At 41.3% G+C, this 24,534-nt stretch overlaps 1 protein-coding gene across 1 annotated transcript in view; it reads left to right on the top strand.

The window, feature by feature from the left end:
* The first annotated feature begins 12,065 nt into the window (after positions 1-12,065).
* Positions 12,066-24,534, top strand: part of CCDC6 (coiled-coil domain containing 6) — a 109,874-nt gene continuing 97,405 nt past the window's right edge. The window contains exon 1 of the mRNA XM_029931726.1: positions 12,066-12,374. Within this exon, the coding sequence (XP_029787586.1) occupies positions 12,066-12,374 (309 nt within the window). The remainder of the gene's footprint in view (positions 12,375-24,534) is intronic.

Here is a 24,534-nt window from a genome sequence, read left to right as displayed (position 1 = left end):
AATAAATAAATAGACTTAAAAAAGAAATAAAACATTACAGACACAGTTGAAGCCCTCTTTCATCTTCTTTCCCTTCTTAGAGGCAACCAGTATCTTGAAGTTGGTGTTTATCAGTACACATGCCTTTATGTGTGTAGTATTTGTATACGTACTCACAGATGATCATTGTTTTGTCTACTTTTAAACTGTATTATATGTACTATGTTTTTTGTGTTTGCTTTGTTTCCTCATGATGTGTTTTTGAGAATTACCTGGGTTGATACATATTGTTCTAAAGAATTTATTTTTCTAGCTACAGCTAGAATTAGTTTATCTATCTACTCTCCTCTTGATAAACATTTATTTGTTCCTATATTTTGCTGTTTCACACAATTCTTTTTAAAAAAATTTTTTTTCAGGTTTATTTATTATTGAGACAGAAACAGAGCATGAGTGGGGGAGGGGCAGTGAGAGGGAGACACAGAATCTGAGCAGGCTCCAGGCTCTGAGCTGTCAGCACAGGGCCCAAAATGGGGCTCAAAACCACGGACTGTGAGATCATGACCTGAGCTGAAGTTTGTTACTTAACCGACTGAGCCACCCAGGTGCCCCTGTTTCACATAATTCTGCAAAGATTCTTGTTACTATCTCTTTGTGTACATGTATGGTTATTTTCCAGAATGCATACTAAAGAATTGGTGGATTATAAAAAACATGCATTTTCAACTTTATTAGATATTACTAGATTATTCTCCAGTTTACTGTTCTATCAACAATGAATAAGAGAAGAGGGTTCTTATTGCTTCATGTTTTCACCAACATTTGCTCTTGTTAGACTTTATAAAATTATTGCTATTTTTTAAACTTCTTAATGTTTTTTTTTTTTGAGTGAGAGACAGAGTATCGGGAAGGGGAAAAAAGAGAAGGACACACAGAATCCTCAGCAGACTCCAGGCTCTGAGCTGTTAGCACAGAGCCCAGTGCAGGGGTTGTACTCATGAACTACGAGATCACGACCTGAACTGAAGTTGAAGGCTTAACCATCCAGGAACCCCTAAATTATTATTTCAGAGAAAAAGAGAGTATGAGTGTGGGAAAGGGGCAGAGGGAGAGAATCCACACTCAGTGCAGAGCCTGATGTAGGTATTGATCCCACAATTCCTGGGATCATGATCTGAGCCAAAATCAAGAGTTGGACTCAACCAACTGAGCCACACAGGTGCACCTCTATTGTTAGGTTTAAATTTTGTTGCTGATTTGAAGGCTATGCAAGGGTATATCACAGTAGTATTGTTTTGTGTTTCACTTACTAGTAGTAAGAGTGAGCATTTTGTCAGTTTATCGACAAGTTGGTTTTCTACTTCTGTTGAATTGTGTGGTCAATATGGCTTGCCTTTCCCCTCACCCCTTAATGGGCTGCTTTTTTTCTTACTCACATATGGGAGTTGTTTATATATTCTGGATACTAATACTTTGTCATTATAGGAGATGCAGATATCTTACCTGCTGCATGTAGTCTTTTAGGAATCCAGGCTGACAGGGCATCTACCACCTTGAGTTTATGTTCTCTATGATGGCCCTGGGGATTACCACTGTGGTTAGTCATAAAGGAAAAGAGCAAAGAGGATGGTGCTTGAATTTTTTAATTTTTCATGTATGGCAGTGGCATTTGTCACTTCCATTTGTATTCCACTCTGAGGAACACTGACCTAGGCTCACACTCAACTGCAATGGAAGTTGGGGGATAATTGTCTGATTGAGTGCTTAAAAAAGGAGAAAGCAGTTTTGGCGAATAGTTAGGAGTCTAATAGCCTTTAACCTTTTTTTCCTTTTTCTTTTTACACTGCCCTTTATGGTTTTAGCATCAAGTTTATTGTCCTCATAAAAGAGTTCTGAGTTATTTCCTTGTTTTCTATTCTCTGGAACAGTTTGTATAAGACAGGGATTATTTGTTCTCTGCTTGTTTGGTAGCACTTTCTTATAAATCTTTCAGATCTCAGAGGAAAGTATTTTTTGGAGGAACATTTTAAACTTCTGATTCAGTTTGCTCAATGGTTATATTTCAAGTTTTCTATTTGTTCTTGGGAAATCATTTTTTCCTATAAAAATTGCAAATTTGCCTAAATTTTTTATTTTTTGGCTTATAATTGCTTATAGGTATTTGCCCTTATTTTTTTTCCTCTTTTAATCTTACTAGTTGTTTATCTGGTGTTTTGCTACTTTAGAAGTATCCCACATTTTGTAAGTAGATTTTAAAGGATCATTTTTATAAATGTCTGTTAATTTTCATATTTAAATCACTTCTAATCCACAATTTATTTAGAAACTATTCTAAATTTCTTAATATATATTAATTTAGTTGTGTTTTATTAATAATTTATCATTTAATTGCATTATGATCAGAAAGGTTGATACTGATTCTTTGGCAAGGCAAGAAATCATGGTTAAGAGTATATTTCTAGTAGGAATTGTATATCAGGACAGCCAAATAATCTTAGCTAATAAAAAAAGACTCCTACTTACAAAAGAATGACAACTGATATGGATGTAGAAGAAATGGCAAAACTACATGGTTGCCATTTTGCAACCCTTATAGAAATTACTGATTGAAACTAGAATCATCCATGGATGTTGAAATTATTAGGTTGTAATGATAGGAGACAAGATGACAATGTATCCATTGCCAAAATGCCCTGCCTATTATTTGTTGGGAGGAAACAGTAAACCATAGCGTTGCAATAGTAAACTGGATATCACCACTTTAATTTAGGGACTAATCTTAGCATCCATTTTTCGTCAATAGCCAGACATTATGTACTTCCTGTATGTGTAGCACTGGGAAGCACACAGCATCACCAATGATGTATTCTTGCTGGGAATGTTTAACCGGAAACTAAACAAGTGTTAGACCTAAATTCTGGTTTATAGGAAACACAAACGGCAGAGGGAAAAGTTAAAACAATAGCAAGAGAGAATTGGGTAAATCTAGAAGTGGGATATTCAAGTCTTTGGCATTTTAATGACACAATAAAAGTAATGAAAGGGCTTTATTAAATTGAGAAACTACAGAGACCAAAAAAATGCAATGCAAAGGTGTGTGGTCTTTGATTAGACCTTGGTTTGAATAAGCCAATTATAAAAGACGTGCTGATGACAATGAGGAAATTATGATATCAGCTGGGTACTAAGAGCACCTGGCTGGGCCAAGCAATAGAGATATGACTCTTGATCTTCAGGTTATGAGTTCAGTCCTCACACTGGGTGTGGAGCTTACCTGAAAATAATAAGGTTCTATATGCTAGTAAGGGAATTACTGTTAATTTTATTGGTAATAATGATTGCATTGTGGTCAAGCAGGAAAATTATTTGGAGTGAAACATTATAATGTCTCTATTTTACTTCAAAATATCTAAACCTACCACCCTCCTCCTTAGGAAAGAAAAAGACAACTGTTCTGATTTATTTCCTACAGGATAAAATCCAAATTTATTCTTGTGGCATGAAAAAATAATGCTTCAGATCTGGTCACAATATACATCTTTAGTCACTTGCTTTCATACAGTTCATGTTCTGGCCTCACTAAATATTTTGTTTTATACCATTACCTATTTTTTTCCTTATCAAAATGTCCTTTCCTTCCTTCTCCAAATAACTGTAAAAGTTGATTCCCATGTGTATGTGTACATTTGCATATGCATTCTCACTAAAACCAATATAAGACATTTTTAACCCAAGTATTGGCTATTGTAAATGTGTAAAATATAAACTGGAAAGAAACATATCTATCATGGAGAAGAGTCAGGGAATCAAACTGAGTTAAGAGGACTAACTGTAAGTGTTCTGTGTCTTTTATAAAAAAGAAAAATAGTAAAAGGAATATGACCGAATAGCAAAATTTATTAATTTGTGGTGTTGAGAATGTGTTCTTGTGTGTATCTTATAAAATTTTCTCCCTAAAAGAAGGAAAGTGAATGTCTGCAGACTGCATTAGTTTGAACCCCAGTCTTCCAATTTATCATTTGATGAGCTGGGGCAATTTCCTTAATTTCTTTGAGCCTGAGTTTCCTCCTCTTAAAAACAGGGTTAATCATAGTACCTATTTGAGGAGGGTTGTTGTGAGGATTAAACAAATTAATACACGTGAAGCACTAAAGTATTTAGCCAGCACCTGGCATGAGGTAAGCACCTAGTAAACATGAGATACTGTGTGTTGAGACCTGCTTTGTGGCTTAGTTCCTTATCAGTTTTGGTAAATTGTGTGCCTGAATAGAATGCTTGCTTTATAGTTGTTGGGAATAGGTATACATGCACATTTGATTGAGCTTGTTAATTGTGTTTAGATCTTTTACATTCTTTGTAATTTTTCATCTGCTTAGTCTTTCAATGGAGAGATGTGCTATGATAACCTATGATGGATTTGTCAATTTATCCACATAATTCTTTAGTTTTTAATACATTTATTTGATGCTATATTATTACTGGGTGCATAAAAATTGTAATTGTTTTGGGGCACCTGTGTGGCTCAATTGGTTAAGCATCTGACTCTTGATTTTAGCTCAGGTCATGATCTCACTGTTTGTCAGTTCGAGCCCTGCATCAGACTCTGTGCTGACAGATTGTCTTGTCAGCTTGGGATTCTCCTTCTCTCCCTCTTCTTCTGCTCCTCTCCAACTTATGCTCTCTCTCTCTTTCTGAAAAATAAATAAATATTCAAAAAGTGTTTTTAATTTTTTTATTTTTGTGATTATTTGTTCCTTTAACTATAGGATACGTACTCCTTTTATATCTTATAACACTTTTGATTTCTTTGAGAGGCCTATTTTAATATGCCTTCTTCAGTTTTCTTTCGATGGATATTTGTAGAATATATCTTTTTTCATCCTTTTATTTTCAATTTTTTAGGTTGTTGGCTTTAATGACTTACAGGCTTTTAAAAAATATGGCTGGATTTGTTTTTTCCATTTTGATTATTTCTGTGATTCTATAGGCAGATTCAATTATAGTTATTATGTTTCCTGATATATTTGTATACATTTCTACCATCTTTGTGTGTATGTGTGTGATGTCTATTTATACTGATTTTCTCTGGTTCTTTTCTCCTTTTATTTATTTTTTAAATCTCCTTGTGGATTGAAGAAGTATTTGCTATTCTTTATTTCCTTAACTGCTTTGTAAATTAAAACTTCCTCTTCTATTCCTTTAGTGGTTTACTTTAAAATTTTGGCATGCATTACTTAACAAAATCATAAGGGAATCATTATCTCTACTCTGCTTTTGAACATCACAAAATCATTAGAATGCGTTAACTCCAATTCCTCTCTACCCCTTTGTTGTTGTTTCCCAGTATTTTAGTTCCCCTATAATAGTAATTATTATTATTGGTTTTTAATCTCCCATTATTTATCATCATTATTCTTATATTTATATAGTCAGTATTTGTTTAAATTTATCCACCTTCTTTCAAGTTTATTTGCTCATAGTTCTTACCTGTATGTTACTACTTCTAGAAAAACATCTAGAAATTCTTTTAGTTAGTGGTAATATATATATTTTTAAATGTCTTGAATTTAGTCTTATTCTTAAACAGTATTATAGCTGTGAATACATTTCTAGTACAGCTATTTTCTCTTTCCACTTTGATGTTATTATTATAGTGTCTCTGTCTTCTATTGCTGGTATTAAGAAATCTATTGACACTCTAATTGTAGATAATTGCACCTACTATGGTAGTCCTTATTTTCTCTTTTCTCTCTGGTTTTACGCAGGATTGTTTTAACTTTTTTGCAGTTATTCTTCAGAGTTTTTACCAGCATATGTTTGAATTTCTCTTGCTATAGCTCTAGTGTTATTCATTCTATTCCATTTTATTTTTAAAGTAGGCTTCATGCCCAATGTGGGGCTTAACCTCATGACTGAGATCAAGATTGCTCACTCTACCAACTGAGCCAGCCAGTTGCCCCTATCTTATTCTGTTCTTATCTTATCTTGTGAATATGACCATTCATATTTTTCTTCAATTATGGAAAGTTCTTAGCCATTATCACTTTAAATATTGCTTTTCTATTCCTTTGCTTTGTTCCTTAATTTCTGAATACCCATTACATGTGTGTTGGACCTCGCTCTTTTATCTTCTGCTCTTATATCTTTGTGCTACATTCTAATTTCCTCAGATCTATCTCTACTTTGCTAATTCTTTTTTCAACTGTTTCCAATTTGCTAATTAATTCACTCCTTGAGCATTTTTAAAAATAATCACTTAATGAAATGAAAAACTGTTCATGTGGCAGTTCAGGTGTTCCTAATTGAAAGAAGACAATGCTAACAGAATAAAAGCAATGACCAGATAAGGCCATTCCATATTGGTGTTTGGAACAAGACAGAAAGATATTCTGCAGCTATAAAAATAACTAAATATCCTATTCTTGATGAACATGAGTGGCTACTGCTTTTTTTCCAAATGATAACTCTAACCGAGCTTTCATACTCCTGTTTCTTAGATAAAAATTACCAAGATACTCAAATTAGCAAATTTCCTCCACTTTCTGACAATACCTAATGCAGAACTGACACTTGCCTTCTTTTTTAGTTTTTTTTTCATATTTATTTATTATTGAGAAACAGAGAGAGACAGAGCATGAACTGGGGAGGGACAGAGAGAGAAGGAGACAGAATCTGAAGCAGGCTCTGATCAAGCTGTCTGCACAGAGCCAACGCAGGGCTTGACCCCACGAACTGTGAGATCACGACCTGACATGAAGTTGGATCCTCAACTGACTGAGTAACCTAGGTGCCCTGAGACTTGTCTTCTTAAACTTTGCTTAGAATCACCCAGTTCAAGAACAAATCCTATAATAAATCCCTCCCACAATTTGTGATGTACATTTTCTTTTATTGCAGCAAGCTAGATAAAGCTAGCTTTTTTGGCTGTAGGTGTGTTCCTGGTCAACCTACTGAGTCACCAAGGTGCCCCTACTTGTGTTAATTTTTATTTGAGAGGGATTATTTCTCTGTGTGTTTTATAATTTCCATCTTCATTTTGAGACTCCTTCCAGATTAAATTTTTGCTGTTTCTGTCAGGTACACTAGAAATACTACCATTTTTATGCCAAATATTTTTTTAGCAGTTTATTTTATTGGTTGGATTTTACATATAGTGCAAACTCCTTTTTTAAGTATGTTTTATGATATTTGACAAATGCGTACATTTGTGTAGCCACTACCACAGTGAAATTATAGAACATTTCCATCACCCCAAAACTTCCCAAGCAACCCCAGCTTTTAAGATACTATGTCAGCTTGGGGATTTTTGGACCATGTAAGTAGTTTAAGTATATATGTGAAGTCCCTAACTTTATGAGGCTTAGGTTTAGATGATAACTTTTCCAAAGATTTTTGTTTTTCTTAACTCTGAAGTATCCCCTTTTGTCTTCCTGTTTGCTGGTAGGAAGACTGTGAGTGCTGTGTAGCTTTTTGACTATCTGGCATTTTGTAGGTATCTTACTTACATCTTCCTTCCTGGTATGGCCATACATCCTCATATTCTGTCCCTGATGGGTATTAACCTCAAACAGCATGTTTAACAAGATCTACAATGCTGCTGTCCCAGTTTCAGCTGCCAGGTTACTACTTTGATTTATAGTGCCTCACTCCTCTTTTTTGATTAATACATTTTGCTGAAGTGCAAGATACATCTAGAAAGGACATAGGTCATAAATAGATAGCTCAGTATCTTTTCACAAGAGAACATACCTATGTAACAAGTACCTAGATAAAGAAAAAGAACATTACTAGATATCTTCTAGTATCCTTTCCAAACACTATCTCCTCCCAAAAAGCATCCTTATTCTGCCATCTAACCTCATAGATTAATTTTGCCCGGTTTTTTTTAACTTTATATAATTGCAGTGATATAGCATACCCTCTTTCATGTTTGGCTTCCTTCACCAAGCAACTCACGTTACTTCATTCACGTAGCTGTGGTTTGCTCATTCACATTGCTATATATTATTCCATTGCATGAATATAACAGAATTTATATTGTAGGTGGACACGGGTTATTTCTACTTTTCCTCTTTGTTTTGGAGCCTGGGATTTCCCTTTACTTTCTTTCTAGTTCTGTATTTAGTACCATTTAAGAAGCATTTCTAGGTCAGCAATTCAGTATGGTCTCTGTCAAGACAAATTTTAGATTTTGTAGGTTGCCAAATTTCCAGACATATAAGTCATATGTTTCATTTTTGTTGGAACTCTTGATTCTCATCTTATTTACTTTAGCTGATGAAACATTTCTTTTGTCTGCCATTTGTAGAAATGGTTTGTTTCCTTTGGACCAATAATGAGCGAACACAAACAGGAGTCTATAGATCAGATATATAATTAATCTCGTAGTCATGGTCTCTTGGGATGCTGGAGAGCAAGACTAGTTTGACATCAGTAAGTGTAAAATATTGGAAACGCAAGTTAAAGAAATGGGGTGGCTGAAGATAAGCAAACATATAAAGTGTGGATGTGGTCTTTTGGGCCCAAGATCTCCTGGTTAGTTGACACTGGAAATATGACTTGAGAAGAAGACTCTCTTGATGACTCTGTGGTATTAATCAATGTGTTGCTAGAAAAGCCAAATTGGGTCTGCTTTTTTGCCCTGCAAAAGTAGTTGTTCTACTAGATTAGTGGTTCTCAGTTGGGTGTACTTTTGCCTCCAGGATATATTTGGTAATATTTGGAGACATTTTTGGTTGGCATCCTATTGGAATCTAGTGGGTGGAGGCCAGGGATGCTGCTAAACATCCTGCAGTGTACAGGACAGCCCCCTCCAAGCCCCAACCCCCTCAACCTCCAACAAAGGACTTTCCAGATCCACGTGTCAATAGTGTTGGGGTTATGAAGCCCTGTGCTAGACTCAGAGACTACACATAGCCTCTATATCAAAGCCATATTTCAATAAACAAGATATATTTCAATATTAACTACATTTCAAGAAATGATAACACCATAGAGGCCCATTCTTCCATGATTCTATCCATATTCTGGCACTCTGTAATAGCCATCTCATATTTGGCTCATTCCAGTTCTTTTCAAAACTGTAAAAATGGGGCCTGCGACCACCAAATCCATTCAGAGTTTGAATGAAATTAATAGTATGTGACAGTAATGTAGCTAGATATCTACAGCACTTTATTTATAGCAATAAAGAACTAGACAAAATTTTCATTATTTTAGTTTTACTATTGGAAGTTTCAAGGCCATGGGTAAATCAACTGCACAAACGGCATTAGACAAAGAATTTGACGTGTCTTGCAGTTAGACTATAAGGTATTCTTTTCCTTTGTTGTTATATTTTGCAGCTTGAATTTAGGGCAAAGGTAAATTTCATTATTTCTCCAATGGAAGTGATTATCTAAATTTGTCTCTTCTTCCTCCAGGCAGCACACACTGCCATCTATTCTTCTGATTCATTTCCCCTAGATAGCTCAGAAGGAGTTTTATAATGATATTATTGGTTTTGTAACTAGTGTTTCCATTGTAATGCTATTACTGAACCAATGTTGTGATAAATGGTCTGTTTATAAGGGGAATCACTTTTACAAGAAGTAGAAAATTAGACACGCTTCTGCTTTGCAATAACAATAAAAACCACAGTGAAAAAATATTCCCCAGTTTATTCCCATCTGTATCAGCAGGGAAGCTTTAGAAGATGGCTTTCCCCCAAAGTCTTCTAAACACAATTACTGCCTACAAATACCATGTCAAAATGCAGTTTTCCTCCACATCCTCTTCTAGACCAAAACATTTTTAAGCTTACCATAACGTGGGCCCTTTAAGAAAGTCAGGCACTTTAAATCCCACCCCTATGCTGACTTGAAGGAGTCAGTCGGTCTTTCAGAAGCAGTTAGTTGGTGATAAAGCTAAAAGAGGGTCAACATGCCCCTTGCTCTGCCTGGAAGGAATGTTTCTGTTGCAATAAGCTCTAAAAGTGGAAGTTTTAAGATACTATGGGTTAGAGAACAATAGGAACTTGTGAAGTATGGAAGCCAGACCTGCTCTAAGATTCTATCATGCTGCTGAATAAAGTGGAAAGAATGCTGTTAAATCTGAGTTTCTCCTTGTGGTGCTGCTCCCTGCTAGCTTTACTCTTCCATTTCACCCAGCAAGTCAGTTTTCCAGAAGCCGTTTCTAATTTAATGAGCTGCTGGTCTCTAGTACCAGATCCCCAAAAAGAAAAGTGAGGGAGAGAAATAAGTTTCAATGAAAATTACACTTGATCACTTCTAGCAATTTACATTGGTTATATGTCTTAAGAGCAAAGCCAATTCTTTTTCTTTTTTTCTCCTGCCACACCAACAATGATAAAGTTCGGAAGTCTTTTAGCACTAAAAAATAACTAGGAGAAATCTGTGGGTTAACTGTAGTTGGCATTTCTCAGCTGTCTGCCAGAAGCAGCCATCTTGGTAAAAGATGATGTCATTTGGAACACTTGGAGTTTTAGTTTATTCCGAGGTACCATTTTCCATTAGCCTCTGAATAACAGCCTAATCACTAGGTCAAATTTGGGTTTAAACAGAGGAGTGAGAATAAAAATCATTAAGTCCACCTCTTAATAGCACATTATAAACATTTCCAAAAGTTCAGAGGAATAGAAAATGTTCACACCTGTTTGTTTTTTCCCTTTTCTTTCCTAATTTTTGCTTCCAAGTGTTTGTTCTTCCCTTGACTAAGCTTGGTAATAACTAGTCTGGTCAGTTTCACTTTCCAATTTTTATACATAAGTGAAAGTTGTTTTGTGTCAACAGTTTAAGATGTTTAGAAGCATCTCACCTGCTGGGCGGATTTCCTGCAAGCCATTCTTTGGGAGGGAAGAAGGGGAATAAAAAGTTTGATTTCGAATTTCTTTTGCTTCAAAACTAGAACCCTGAATTAGATTACACCAGAGTAATTAATACTTTATTTTTAACCTATTAAAGTTTTCTAGAAGTGGGCAAGATGATAGTAAGGGTGATGGTTATGCTGTATTCCCGCTTAATCATCATTATTTGTACAGCATAATGCTTTGTCTGCAGTTACTTTAGAAAACTGGCACTTAAAGAGATGGGTTTTAATCCACAGGAAGTGTTTCTTTTTTTTCTTTTTAGATTAGATAAATGCTTGTGTCTTAATCTTATTGCGTGGCACGTCCTGGCACTGTTCTCAAGATGCAAAGAGGAAAAGAAAAGAAAAGTTGCACCTTGTTTAAACAATTGAGTGCAGTGTGGTTTAAGAGATTATTAGGAGGAGGAGCAAAGAAGAGTGGCAGATCTCTTCCGCAAATTCAGTCTTGAGGTTAACCTGTGGCTGCTGTTGTTTCACCCCACTCGGGCTCCTGGCTGGGGAACTTTCTGTTCTCTTAGCGCTACCCTAGGTTTTCCAGCTAAGCTCTCTCAGAAGATAAAACTGAAAGGGCTGCGTGTGTGTTTGAAACAGACAGAGGGAGACAGGAGCACACGCAGTCGGCGAAAGACGGGGCCACGGCCGGCTGCGGGAGCCGGCGTGACCTTTCCACGTGTCCCCAGCACCTGCGAGGCTAGCGGGGAACTGGGTTTCCTTTTCCCGGGATCCGGCGTGAGCCCGGAAGAGGCTGGGCGGTCGGGGGTTTAGGTCCCGGCCGGGAGGCCCTCTCTCGGAACACGTGCGCCGGCGCGCAGCTGGTGCGGGGGCTGGCCTGGCCCTCCCGCCCCGGCCAGGCCCGCGCGTCTCTGGCCCGCAGGCAGGCGCCGGGAGGCGGGCCGCGGCGGTGGCGGCGGGCGGGTCCCGGAGCTTTCGGCCAGCTTTGTAGGGCGGCCTAGCAAGCGCGCCAGGCCCGGCTGGAGAGAGCCCTAGTGCAGTACTGCCCGAGCCCGGGCGGGGTCTCTGTTCTCTGGCGGAGGAGGTCCCTTGGCAGCGGGAAGCTCCCTCTCTTTCTCTCGCCGCCGCTCGGAGTCTGCGCCCTGCTGCCAGGCGCCCAGCTCGGCGCTCCCCTGTGCTCGCCCGGCGCCCACTCATTCGCAGCCCGGCCTTCGTCGCCGCCGCCTCCCTGCCCCTCCTCCTCCTCCCTTCCCCAGCCCGCCGCGGCCATGGCGGACAGCGCCAGCGAGAGCGACACGGACGGGGCGGGGGGCAACAGCAGCAGCTCGGCCGCCATGCAGTCGTCCTGCTCGTCGACCTCGGGCGGCGGCGGCGGCGGCGGCGGCGGGGGAGGCGGCGGCGGTGGGAAGTCGGGGGGCATTGTCATCTCGCCGTTCCGCCTGGAGGAGCTCACCAACCGCCTGGCCTCGCTGCAGCAGGAGAACAAGGTGCTGAAGATCGAGCTGGAGACCTACAAACTCAAGTGCAAGGCGCTGCAGGAGGAAAACCGCGACCTGCGCAAAGCCAGCGTGACCATCGTGAGTGCCCCCCCGGGGGGGCGCGCAGCGGCGCGGACCTCCGCCTGCCTCCGGGAGAGGCTGCACCTGGACCGGGCAGCCCCCGAACTCCCTGAGCCTCCCGGGGACCCGCAGCGAGCACACTCTGTGCCGAGAACTGCTGGCCTCCGGAGGGTCGGGGAGAGGGAGGTGTCCCTTTGGGGCCACGCGAGTCTGGCCTCCCTCTGGGGTCAGACCCCTCGCGGGGTGCGGGAGAAAGCTGCTGGGGCAACCACCCACATTCTCTTTTCGCCACTGGGGAGGTGGCCCCTCCCGGGCAATGCTGGAGGCTGGTGGCGTGGCTGGGGGGCGGGGTGGGACTTTTTTCAGTCGTAGCGTGCCTGAGGGGTGCGTCCAGAATCTGGGAACCCCTAGGCTGTGGGAGAGGAAGGCAGGCGGAGTTGGTTCGGGGGGCCTGCCTTGGGGTGCGGGGGCCGCGTAGCTGGGCTAGGCACTTCGCTGGCATCCGTACGGCGCTGGCTTGATCGCCCGGGGAGGGGGCGGGAGAGAGTGGCTGGGAATCCGGGAAGTGGAGTTTTCTGGCCTGGATTGAGAGGGAAGGGCGGGTACCGGAGCTGATGCTCCCACCTCCGTTGGAAGTCCTTTCCTTGCTTGGGGTTGGGGGCGGGGGGGGGGGCGTCACAGCGGTAGTGCACAGCCAGGAGAGTGCAGCATCTTCCACTAAACCTGGACAGAGTGAAGGGTGTGCAGCTTGGACAGGCTGAAACCGTGGTGAAGGGTATTGACTGACTCCTTTTCCCTTGCCGAGGAGGATGTACGTTTGTTTGCTTCATTGGTGGTGGAGTGTCGAGGGATATTTAGCCACTGAGTCCAGATGCTTGAGAGAACAGACTGTTCTGTTTCTACCTGGCGCCCGAGGCTCACCCGAGGAGGGTAAGATTAGGTGTGTAGTCTCCCTCCTAGCGAGGCCGGCGATTAGAAGGGCCACTATGGTCGTGATGAGGCGAAACATAACTGGAAAAAGTACACCGTTTGCCCTCACCTAATATCTCTGCCAGCTAGCCACATCATTAACATGCAGAATCCGCATACAGACAACTCTATTCAGATCAAAACAGTTTCCCAGCCAGGAGCAGAGAAGAAAATGTCAAGAAATCAAGGGGATAAATTACCATAGTTGCTACACCATAGCTGATTAGACTGAACCTTCAGATGGAGAAAAAGGCATGAATTTGGGAATGGATCAAAGATGACAGTCTGGAAAAAAATGGGGCAAGTTTAGGATGCCCCTGTGCCAGAAAAAGTCTTCAGAGAAGTGAGTGTGTATGTGTGAGTGGGTGTGTGTGCTTCCCCAGTGCTAGCTCATAGATGGGACCTGGATGGCATTCTGAATTTGCTTAGGAAGCAGATTTCCACCAAAGTTTCAGTGTGATTGGCAGCATAAATAGAAATTGATTGTAGAAAGACACTTTGCATGCTCAAATCCAGTCCTGGTGAATGGAATTGGAGCAACATTTACGTGTTTTCAGACTGTCAAGTTCTTGAAGTGCCCTTTTGGTAGGAAGAGGGAGGACTTTGCAGAGGCAGCCACTTCCAAGCCTTCGCTGTAGCTTTCTTGGCCGAGAGAGAGGTCTCTGCTGAGTGGGGGTTTGAGAAGAGGGGGAAGTTGGTGGAAGCAGTTTATTTAAAGTTTGAGTTAGTAAATGAGAGGGTTAGTCTCTTGGAGACTGTGAACCATAGAAAGTAGTAAAACTTACATGAAACAGAATCTCAAGCCTCTTGCATACAGTGAGCAATTCAGGCTGTTTTTGTTTGGGAAAGAGGATTAGGGGGTGGAGATACTATGAAATGGTATCTGACAGTTGACCATATTATAAGTAGGTCTGTAAATTGTACACAAACACGTTGCCTTTGCATGAACAAACATGTTCATTCCTGGTGTACAAGATCAGAGGTCTTTTGAGCACTTGTAGAGTGTGTAAGGTGGTGGCTTTATTTCTTAGCACTTACCCTCAGCTAAAGGTGACATCCAGCCAAATATACTTTGTGAAATGTGGCCATACTGAGTAGAGTTTTAACATGGTTTTAGGTGACAGCCTGCAAGTACCAAAATCTGCTCAGTTCTTTAATCTCTAATTCATATATTCAGGGAGACAAAAATGCTTGTGGCTTACCTGGTTCCTTAGTACTTGACAGGTGTTATTAAGGCAAAGGCAGAGAAGAGCTTCCTTTAAGCTTTTGAGAATTTAGGACCCAGGTTGTGTTGAAGTGGGCTTGACATATCAGGTATGCAATTTGGGAGGAGAAATGTGTATGACACGTGAAATGGGTCTGGGGGTGTAAGGAGTCCATTGGACAATACTGTGTCGTAGTTTCTGTCAAGGTTAAGCTGTACAACTCATAACACTCTAACTTAAACGTAGCCCTTGTTAGTAGCTGCCTAGAAATTTTGCGTTAACGCCCATATTCAAGTCAATGAAGACCTTGATAGATTTTTCACTATTTTAGTTATTTAAAGGGAAGATGGTGTCATAATCCTATTACTTGCTTTCCTGGCTTTTATTAGTTCCTGTACTTACAATACTAGGTTTAATATTCTTGAGTACTAAAGGTGATCATGAGTGTCTTTCCTTGTCCCCGAATATGTAATATGTTCAGGAAGGTGCATTGCTAATCAGCCATACGGTGGAGGAGTGGTGCATTTGTTTTAACTGATGAACCAACTTTGACCCCTCATAATCACCCAAAGTCTCCATAGTTTACATTAGGGTTCATCTTGGTGTTTGCACATTCTATGGGTTTAGACAAATGTATAATGACATGTATCTACCATTATAGCATCATACAGAGTAGACCAAGTGCTTTAAAACTCCTCTGTTTTGTGCTTTTTCATTCCTCCCTAACCTTGCACCCACTGATCTTTTTTTTACTGTCTTCATAGTTATCCATTAACCTCTGAAGGACTTGGTTGTTTCCAGCTTTGGGCAATTAAGAGTAGAGCTGCATGAGAAATCTGTGTGCAGGGTTTTGTGTGGACAGAAGGTTTCAACTCTTTTCGGTAAATTTCAAAGAGTGCACTTATTGGATTGTATGATAAGAGTATTTTTGTGAAGCAACTGCTCAAATGTCTTTCCAAAGTAGCTGTACCATTTTGCATTCCGACCAGGAATGAATGAATGCTCCTGTTAGTCCACATCCTTGCCAGAATTTGGTGTTATCTTGGTTTTGGATTTTGGCCATTCTGATAGGTGTGTAGATACCTCATTGTTGTGCCCTCTTAAAAACCAGCCCAAAGGTTAGTAGAAATCTTAACTAGTGACAGTTCATGTAAATTTTGGTGTATAAATCCTTACTTGGGATCAAGCTACCTATCTAATAAAGGACTGGTTTTGTGGGTCTGTGTTCTCAGCATCTGTATGATAAAGGTAAATATTATCTTTAGGGAAGAATCAACTGGATGAGACCTTTCGTTTATGTGTCCAAGTGCCTGGTGCATCTGGGAGTCACGAGCCTGCGCCTCGTGTGTTTTACTTGGGGCTTACGGGTGGAATGGAATGTTTTGAGTGATTATCCAATTTCTCCCAGTAAATCAGCAGTGGAACCAGGATGCTGATTATAGCTCATAATTTCTTTTTTGGAGTGGAGAAAATAAAAAACAAATGCTCAGTCTGTTAAGTAGCTTTTAGATGTTAGGCCAGATTTATCCTGTTTGTATTGTGGGTGAAAATGTAATTTGGAGATGATCTGATTCATTGTAGTAAGAGGTGTCCAGCGCTGGTGGTCCCTGAGAAGATGAGGAAATGCGACAATGGGCACTAATTGGATGGTTTTACGGTTCTGGCTGAGCTGCTGGTCTTCTCAGTACAAGCAGAGCTTCACATGGCGTGGCTGGTCCCTAAGGTGTAGGCCTTTTCTAGGACGGTTCAGAGCTATAGCATGGGCCTGGTTTGAAAATAAAGGCCTACTATTTATCTTTCTCTATAAAGTTAGTTCTTTATTATAGAAGTTTAGGGAAATACAGAAATACAACTGAATTTTGAAGTTATGGTAGAAAAACAGGTTGTTATGGCATGATTAGAAAACCTGGCGATTTTAAACACCAGCAGTGTTATGGTCTCATTAACCAATAAAATTTGCCATATAGTAAAGGTTGTGGATTTGGGATTATTTACTCTGGAAGCCTAGTGACACTATTTTCCATTTTTTAAGACTTCATTTTGGCAGACTCTGAAGCTGTCACATTGACATTACCCTTGAAAAGAGGTGTGGTGTGTGTCTTTTTTTGTTGTTAAAAAAATTTTTTTTCCCTTAGATTCTTGATAGAAAATACTGAACTTTGGACACAACTTTGAGAAATGTCTGACCTCAGTTAGGTCTCATTGTACACAGTTCAATCTTGTTACAACTGCTGTATGGTTAGGTTTCTGTTGCAGTTGAAGTTCTTCATGTGGATATGTCTTTTCTGTGTGTTTCATGTAACATCATTGTATTTGATTAAACACAGATTAGAGGAGATTGTGACAGTCTTTTGCAGGGTTCTTTTTGTTTTGCTGGGAGTGGAAGAATCACCAGTACCTGGTTTGTGGTGACTCTTGTTCAAGACCAAAGAGACTGGCCTACAGCAAAAATCTGAAAATAATCATTGCTTGTTTAAAAATGTAGTGGCTCTCCATTACCCTCTGGGTCCAGGTAAACTTTCTGTGGTTGACCAGGCCCTGCTTGTTCTGGCCCCTGCTTGCTTCACACCCCTACCCCTCAATGTTCTTGAAGCTCTCACTTGGTTGAACTGCTTACTAGTTGCTGGAATTTCAGTTAGTCTCTCTGATTCCTCTGGGACAGACTTCCTGCCCTTAATCCTATCCCTGACTCCTCCCTTCCCTTCTGCCTCGGAAATCCTAGTAGATTATACTGCCTTTTCTACCCCCACCCCAATGCACGCTGCCGCTGCCTCCTTGCCAGCCACACAGTGGGTTATATGCCTATTCCATGTGCTCCCACAGGACCCACCTGTCACTCCACCACCCCATCACGTAGGTGCCCCCCCCCCCCAGCAGGGGTATAACTTCCTCCAGGGGCAGATTTTGCTTTATTCACTCCCATTTCTCAGTGCCTGGCATGTGGTAGTTACTCAAGGGTATGTTGGGTTGACTCTGGAGGCACTGGGTGGTGTGGTGCAGTGGTTGTTTGAGTGAGTGTGCCATTCTTTTCCTGAACTTGTACTAATAGGGTCACTCTCCTGCTGCATGTGTTGTGAACAACAGCACACATGGTCTTCACAGGGGTTGGTTAAAGAGACTAGATGGATGAATGGGTACACTGTATGCTTTGGGGGACCATTACAATCAATGTGTGTCCCAAGCTCTTGGTTTCTAAGGGTGGGTGAGGTGATAGGTTACCTTGTAGCTATATCTAGATATCCATGATACTTTTCACCTCTGAAAGGGGGACAAAGTGTCTTTAGGTTCACCTTTCCAAGGATTTTTGAGTCAGGGTTTTAGGTGAAAATGTGGTTCTGTTGGAATGTTCAGATTTACCACTTCATTTTTGGTGATGGTTGACAGATCATTTCAGTGTTTCTCACGACTTTCGTTAGTTTTGAAATGCCCCACAGCTGCCTGTGGGAAACAGTGGGCTATCATGTGTTTCTGCAAGTGCCAGTGACCTGAAGCTCTACTTGGGGAAGTATCTGCAAGATACTTGGGGGACTTGAGATTGGGGGACTTGGCTGAATCCTTGTAGACGTCGGTGTGAGGCTTGCAGAGTGGAGTTTCGGGGGCTTGGTAATAGGTGTCACACACAGTGCACTTGCATTTTTTCTTAAATGCATTGCAGAGATCATTGCATTTGCACCTAGAAATGCTAATCTGAGCTTTTCAACTACAGCCAGGCGGAACCAGGAGTAACCTTCCTCTTCCTCTTTTCCTCCTGTACTTCTTCCCTCAGTGGGTAGGTGTTGGTTTTTGTTTTCAATCACAATGCAGCCACTTTTAGATAGATTGAATTCTTGTCAAAGCTGGTGAAGTCAGTGTTTACAGGTTCAGTGTGTTCTTGCTGGTGGTAGTTGAAATTTTCTTGACAGGGAAACTAATGCTCTGGAAAATGTTTCTAATCGTCAGTATCTCGGAGTGGTGTTAGCTTGCAGACTCTTCCTTCTTCCCCAGTATTGCCAAATTTTCATATCTATTATGGCTGTGAAGCTCAAGCTGTGAGTTTTATTTCAGTGCTCATTCCAGTAAATTACAAACCTTACTTTGTAGAGGCGTTCTCTTTTAGGGAGAAGAATGTTCAAAAAGGGTTAATCGTTTAATTTATGGTTTATTTAGAAATGCCTCATCCCTTTACTTATTGGTCCCTAGCTCTGATATATGAGGTATCATTAAGTGATTAATATTCATTATAATACTTGTTTAATGATGGGAAATTTTCTGTGATTTCTTTCCCCCTTTGCCCTTGTCAGTCAGGCACAAGATGGCATGTGAGGAGTACAGCCTGAAAAATAGGCACAATTCAACCTCCCTGTACTTCTGAAGGGCTTGGGAGCCAGTACTCTGAAGTATGCAGAAGCCATGTAAGGCTTCTCTAGCAGCCTCCCAAGGATTACCCTGGACTTGCGGGCAGCTTGGTGCTGGCTTGCTGCTGTAGCGAGCTCAGAGCAGAGGAAGCAGTCCTTCCCTCCCCAGCACTTTCCAGTCCAGAGCGGTGAAGTGCAGGTGGAAGCAAGAAAGGAGGTTCAGCAGCTCCTGTAGGGGTCCCAGGGAGGGTTGTATCACGTTCTCGGTCTTGAGTCCCTTCAAGGGACTCAATGTGCCCTCTTCCTCACAGTTTAATTAGCTTGTAGGTTTTGTAAGGCGGAGATGGGAGATCAGTTGCTAAGTTTGTCTCTGTTGAGGTGGTACTGGGAGGCTTTTTGTTTGTTTTTAATTTTATTTTTTATGTGGTGGTGATTGAAAAGTGTCATTGATGTCTTAATTGTATAATTTGCGTCTGCCTGCAGTTTGAAACAATCTAGGTGGTTTTCCCTCTATTCCTGTTATACCCTGAGGCCCACCCACGTTCCTTTCATGGAATATTGTTGGATGGATTGAATTTCCTAAGTCTTTAATCCCAAACCATGTGACAGTAAAGACTTCATACAGTAAAGTTAATTAGAGATACTAGTTTATGAGCAATTCCAAATTCCATTTGGGTTTTTTTTTTAAAGCAGTGTTGATTGACAGGATAATCTTCCACGCATCTGTTCCAGATCAGACCAGCCTCCTGTGGGTGCCAGGTGTGTGTCCAGGGTGATCTGGCTAATACCCTCCAGGGCAATTAAGGGCACTTTGGATCAAATGAGGCCACTTGGTACTGAGAAGCAATGTTAGGATATTCAGACAGACGTTGGTCATGATTCAGGAAAGTTATCCATAGAAGGAAAGAGGAAAGCGACAGAGTGAAAACAACATGGAGTCCATACGAGCTAAAGAAATTTCTTTGAAATCTAATACGTGCACTAGATGAAACACTTCATGTGTTGCTTTCCTAAGCAAAGAGCCTTTTTTCTGCAGTTGGCTTGTGATTGAATTAGAAAGGCTAATAATTTATTTGGTGTTTAATTATAGAAAGCTTCTCAACTTGTGACATTATTTGCTTATAAGTGGTGATTTTTTTTTCTGTTATCCTAATATACCAACTCAAATAATAATAACTTTTATTCTATTGAGATTTTTGTTTTTGGTGGTTTTTGTTTTGTTTTTTTTTTTTGGTCTTCACTAGACAGGCCTTAATTTATCTGAACAAAGGCATTTGCTGAGAGTCAAAACATTGTGTCTCTGCTTCATTTAGGAACTCCTGATTATAGAAACACTAAAATTTGAGGAGAAAAAAAATTGGCTAGATGATTTTAACATCTTTGTTAACCAGAATACAATTTAAATATGTATACGGGTGCCTGGGTGGCTCAGTCAGTTAAGCATCTGACTTCAGTTCAGGTCATCTTGTGGTTTGTGAGTTTAAGCCCCCCTCACCGTGTTGGGCTCTGTGTTGACAGTTTAGAGCCTGGAGCCTGCTTCGTATTCTGGGTCTCTCTCTCTCTCTGCCACTCCCCTTGCTCATGTTCTGTCTCTCTGTGTGTCAAAAGTAAATAAACATTAGAATTAAAAAATATATATATGTATATATACCATAAAGTAGAGGTTTGGGCTTCTTCAAGTACAAGTCACTAACTTCTGAGGCCTTTTCTTTTGGAAAGTATATTAATTGTTTCACATGATTTTGAACCTTAATGCATGTAGGCTTATTATTGAGAAATACCTTAACTACCCAGAGAAGAGGGCCAGTGCCTTTTCTTTGTGCAGTTAAAAAAAAAATATATATATGGTAAGGGCGCCTGTGTGGCTCAGTTGGTTAAGTAGCCGACTCTTGATTTCAGCTCAGTCATAATCTCACAGTTCATGAGTTTGAGCCCCACATTGTGTTCTGTGCTGACTGACAGCAGGGAGCTTGCTTGGGATTCTCTCTTTCCCTCTCTCTGTCCCCCCCCCACCCCCCGCATACACTTTCTCAAAATAAATAAACATTAAAAAAATACAGTAAAATATGCACAACATTAAATGACCAGTTTAACTGTAAGTGTCCAATCCAGTGACATTAAGTACATTCACAGTGTTGAGCAGGCTTCACCATTATCCATTTCCAGAACGTTTTTTATTATCCCAAACAGAAACTGTCTATTAAACAAACCTTCCCATTCCCTTTACCTTCAGGCCTTGGTAACCTTTATTCTTAGTGACTAAAATTTTTTTTTTTTAAATTTGAAGGAAAAATTTACTGTGATCTATAAAAGCATCTAGCTGTTTTTTTATTGTCCTGGTGTTAAACTTATGAATTGGGACCTAAAAGATTTTAATAAAGTGCTGTTATCTTGCTACATCTCCAGTTTTTATTGCTATTGGCTCTCCCACGTCTGGTGGTTTTTTGTCATTCAGCAGACATGGATGGTACCCCAGCCCTTGGCCTCGAACCTTTCCTACTTTGCATTTAGAGGAAGCACCCAGATGTGGAGAACCTTTGGGAGGGAGTAACCCACTTTCAGCGGACAGGACTTTGCCCTGACTCCTCATAAATCATGATTGCTTTTTTAAAAAATTATTTATGTTTTGAAATTAATTAATTTTTATAAAGGTTTTATTTTTAAGTGATCTCTACATCTATTGTGGGTCTCAAACTCACAACCCTTAGATCAAGAGTCGTACGCTCCACTTACTGAACTAGTCAGGCGCCCCCTTTGTGTGTGTGTGTGTGTGTGTGTGTGTGTGTGTGTGTTGTAAACATTTGATTTTCTTGATAGATCATTTCAAATAGATCATAATTTAAGAAAGGTTAAAAAAAACCCCAAAAGATTGAAGAAATGAATTAACAATTCTTATTAACCAGCATTGCTCCATTTCCAAATCTGATGGTGTTGCTGTGACAACAGCTGATATTTATGCAGCACTTACCTTGGGGTTAGATACTGTTGGGAGGGGTCTGCTTGTGTTTTCTTATTTAACCCTTGCCACAGTAGTGTTTAGCTACCACTTGCCGGTTAATGCTCAGAGAGGTTATGTAACTCGCCAGCCATTCCAGTGCAGCCAGGTGGGGCCGGAATCTGAATGCAGGCCTGTCTTCAGAGCATATGCGCCAGGCTACACAGCCTGTGGGAGCGTGGGGTATAAATCAATTTATGATCGGTTTTATCTTTATTTTGTTGTGGGTGTTTTTCTCCTTGTTGTTTCTGCACTTCTGTTCCTTCAGTGAGAGCAGTCAGGGAGGACTACCCTGTCACTACGGCAAATTCCCAGGATGCCAGGCCTCAGGGAGTGTTGTTTCCAGGGTAGCAAATTCCCTGCCTCGGAAGAGAAATGGTGATGGGAGGGGGCAGCCCGTGCACTCTGTGGCCTGTCCCGTGTACCCTGGTAGGTTCCCCTCTGCTTATAGCACAGCCATCTGGACTCCCCTCCCTTTCTGCCCCTGTCCCAGTCTGGAATCAGTCTCTTTGTACTTATTTCATAACCTCTACTTAAAAATAGTCTGACAAGCACAGTCATAGTGGGTATCTTTCCTTTTTAAACAAATGTATTGATCACCTGCATTGATCACTAGGCAATGTGCCGTATATATATATATCAGTGGGATGAGTCAGCACTTGGGAAGTTGGTGAAGGGCCCCTGACTCAGGCTGCACGTGGGGACTGTAGTCCAGGATGTGATTTTTAAGCTACAACCTGAAGGATAAATGGAAGTTAATCTAGAGGAAGATGGGGGCAGGGGCGGTGGCAGGAGGGGCATTCCTCCCTGACTCAGTGTGGGGAAAGGAGGCCAACTGGGTAGGAGAGTGGGACCCCTCTAGGAAGCCTGGTGGGTGCCACTCCTGGCTCCCATCCAGCAGCTGACTGCAGAAGGGGAGTGGGGAAGGGACAGGGGAACAACAGGAGCGGTTTTGTATTTTTATAATCTGCTCTGGCTGCTTAGTGCAGACATTTCTTTGTGTTTTCCTCCTTAACTATTTGAAGGCAGGTACTTTGTCACTTATCACCTGTGAGATGATCCTACTCCATAGTAGTAGCTACATGGTACCGTCTTTTCCTGTGTGCCTGGAACATTTCAGAACACTTTATGTGGGAACTCCTAGCAACCCTCTGCTGTTTCCACGTCCCGGGTGAAGAAATGAGGTATAGGAGTGTCAGCGACACCTCGAGGGTCACAGTAAGTGGTAGAACAGGGATTTGAATACAGGCAGTCTGAGGGTACCTCACATGGTGACCCGTGCAGAAAAACTCTGCCATTTGAAGGACATTTGCATTTTCCCCACAGCCTTGAGCTGTAGGAGATGCTCATTATACTTTGTGGAATTTGTTTTGGGGGTGCCCAGTTTTACTTTTCATAAACGTGTGACATGCTTACAGTAAAGTGCACAAGGTTTGAATGCACAGATTTATGCTGCATGAACTTACAAATGAATTCACTAGTGTAATCATCACCCTGCGCAAGCTATATGCTGTTATCGGCATTTCCTCCACCAAACTCCCCTGTCCTCTGTTCCAGTCATCACCCACCAAAAAGTAACCTTGTACTGACTTCTTTCACTGTAGATTTGTTCTGCTTATTGTGCTTCCTATAAACTTTTTTATATAAAACGTATTGTGCGTCTGGATTCTTTGGTATTCTAGTTTGTAGATTTACTAGTATTAAACAGTATCTCTGTTGTTGCATATAGAGGTAGGTTTTTTTTTTTTTTTTAAAGCTGCACAGTACCCCTCACCCCCACCCCATTTGTGTGTCTGGAATTGTTCTGGCCTGTGTCCTCTGGGTCACCCCACCTCTTCACTCAGCGATGTGCACTGGGCAATGGGAAAGGAGGGTGGGACACCAGAGGGTGCGAGGCCCTGCGGGACGTGGCTCCCAGTCAGTCGAGGCTCCAGCCACCTTACTAGCTAAGTTCTGTGGCATTCAGGGCCTGTGAACCTGGGTGGACTTGCATGTTAAAATTACCTTCTTTAGCATCAATACCAGTGTTGCCTCCACCCCACTGCTGTTGCGGGGGTAAAATGAGACCATACACATCAGATTGTTTTCATAATTTGTGAACTATTATTCCTGTGGAATATGGCATTTAGATTATTAGTGCCCCCCCGTACTTCCTATTGTTTTCCAACCTGTATTTCAAAATCAAAACTGTTATTGGTAAGATGGTGGTATCAAGATAACCTCTGGACAGCTGAGGGGGTGGGTGAGGCCGGAAGCCCTGAGCTCTCTGGGGGCCTCCGTTCAGGGAGCGCTGCATCCTGGCTTTTTAGGGCCTGTGTTTCTCTGGCAGTTCAGGATGCCTAGGAACTTGGCCAGTTTCCTGGGGTTTGGTGAGTCAGGAGTAAGCCAGCCTATGTGGCGGTGTAAAAGTAAAAGAGCAAGAAGCAAACATGTTTCCTAAAAGAAATGCATTTTCCCTTGAAGGTCGGTTGTAGGGCCTGTATTTCTTGAAATAGGAGCCGACGTGTGCCTTTTCCTAGTTTTCTGTCTTTAGCACTGTGGGCAGCAGACAGTCAAAGCTTCTTCTCTATTTTGTGACTTTTGACCCTGTTTCAAGGGAGTGTGGATTCCAGAGGGTGGGCTTTGATGGCTGAGATGCCCATGCCACTCCTGTTGAGCTGCTGGTCTAAAGAACA

This window comes from Suricata suricatta, chromosome 2 (genome assembly GCF_006229205.1).
Source record: "Suricata suricatta isolate VVHF042 chromosome 2, meerkat_22Aug2017_6uvM2_HiC, whole genome shotgun sequence".
NCBI classification, from domain to species: Eukaryota; Metazoa; Chordata; class Mammalia; order Carnivora; family Herpestidae; genus Suricata; species Suricata suricatta.
Note: the sequence above shows the minus strand (reverse complement) of the source record. Positions and strands in the feature narration are given on the sequence as shown.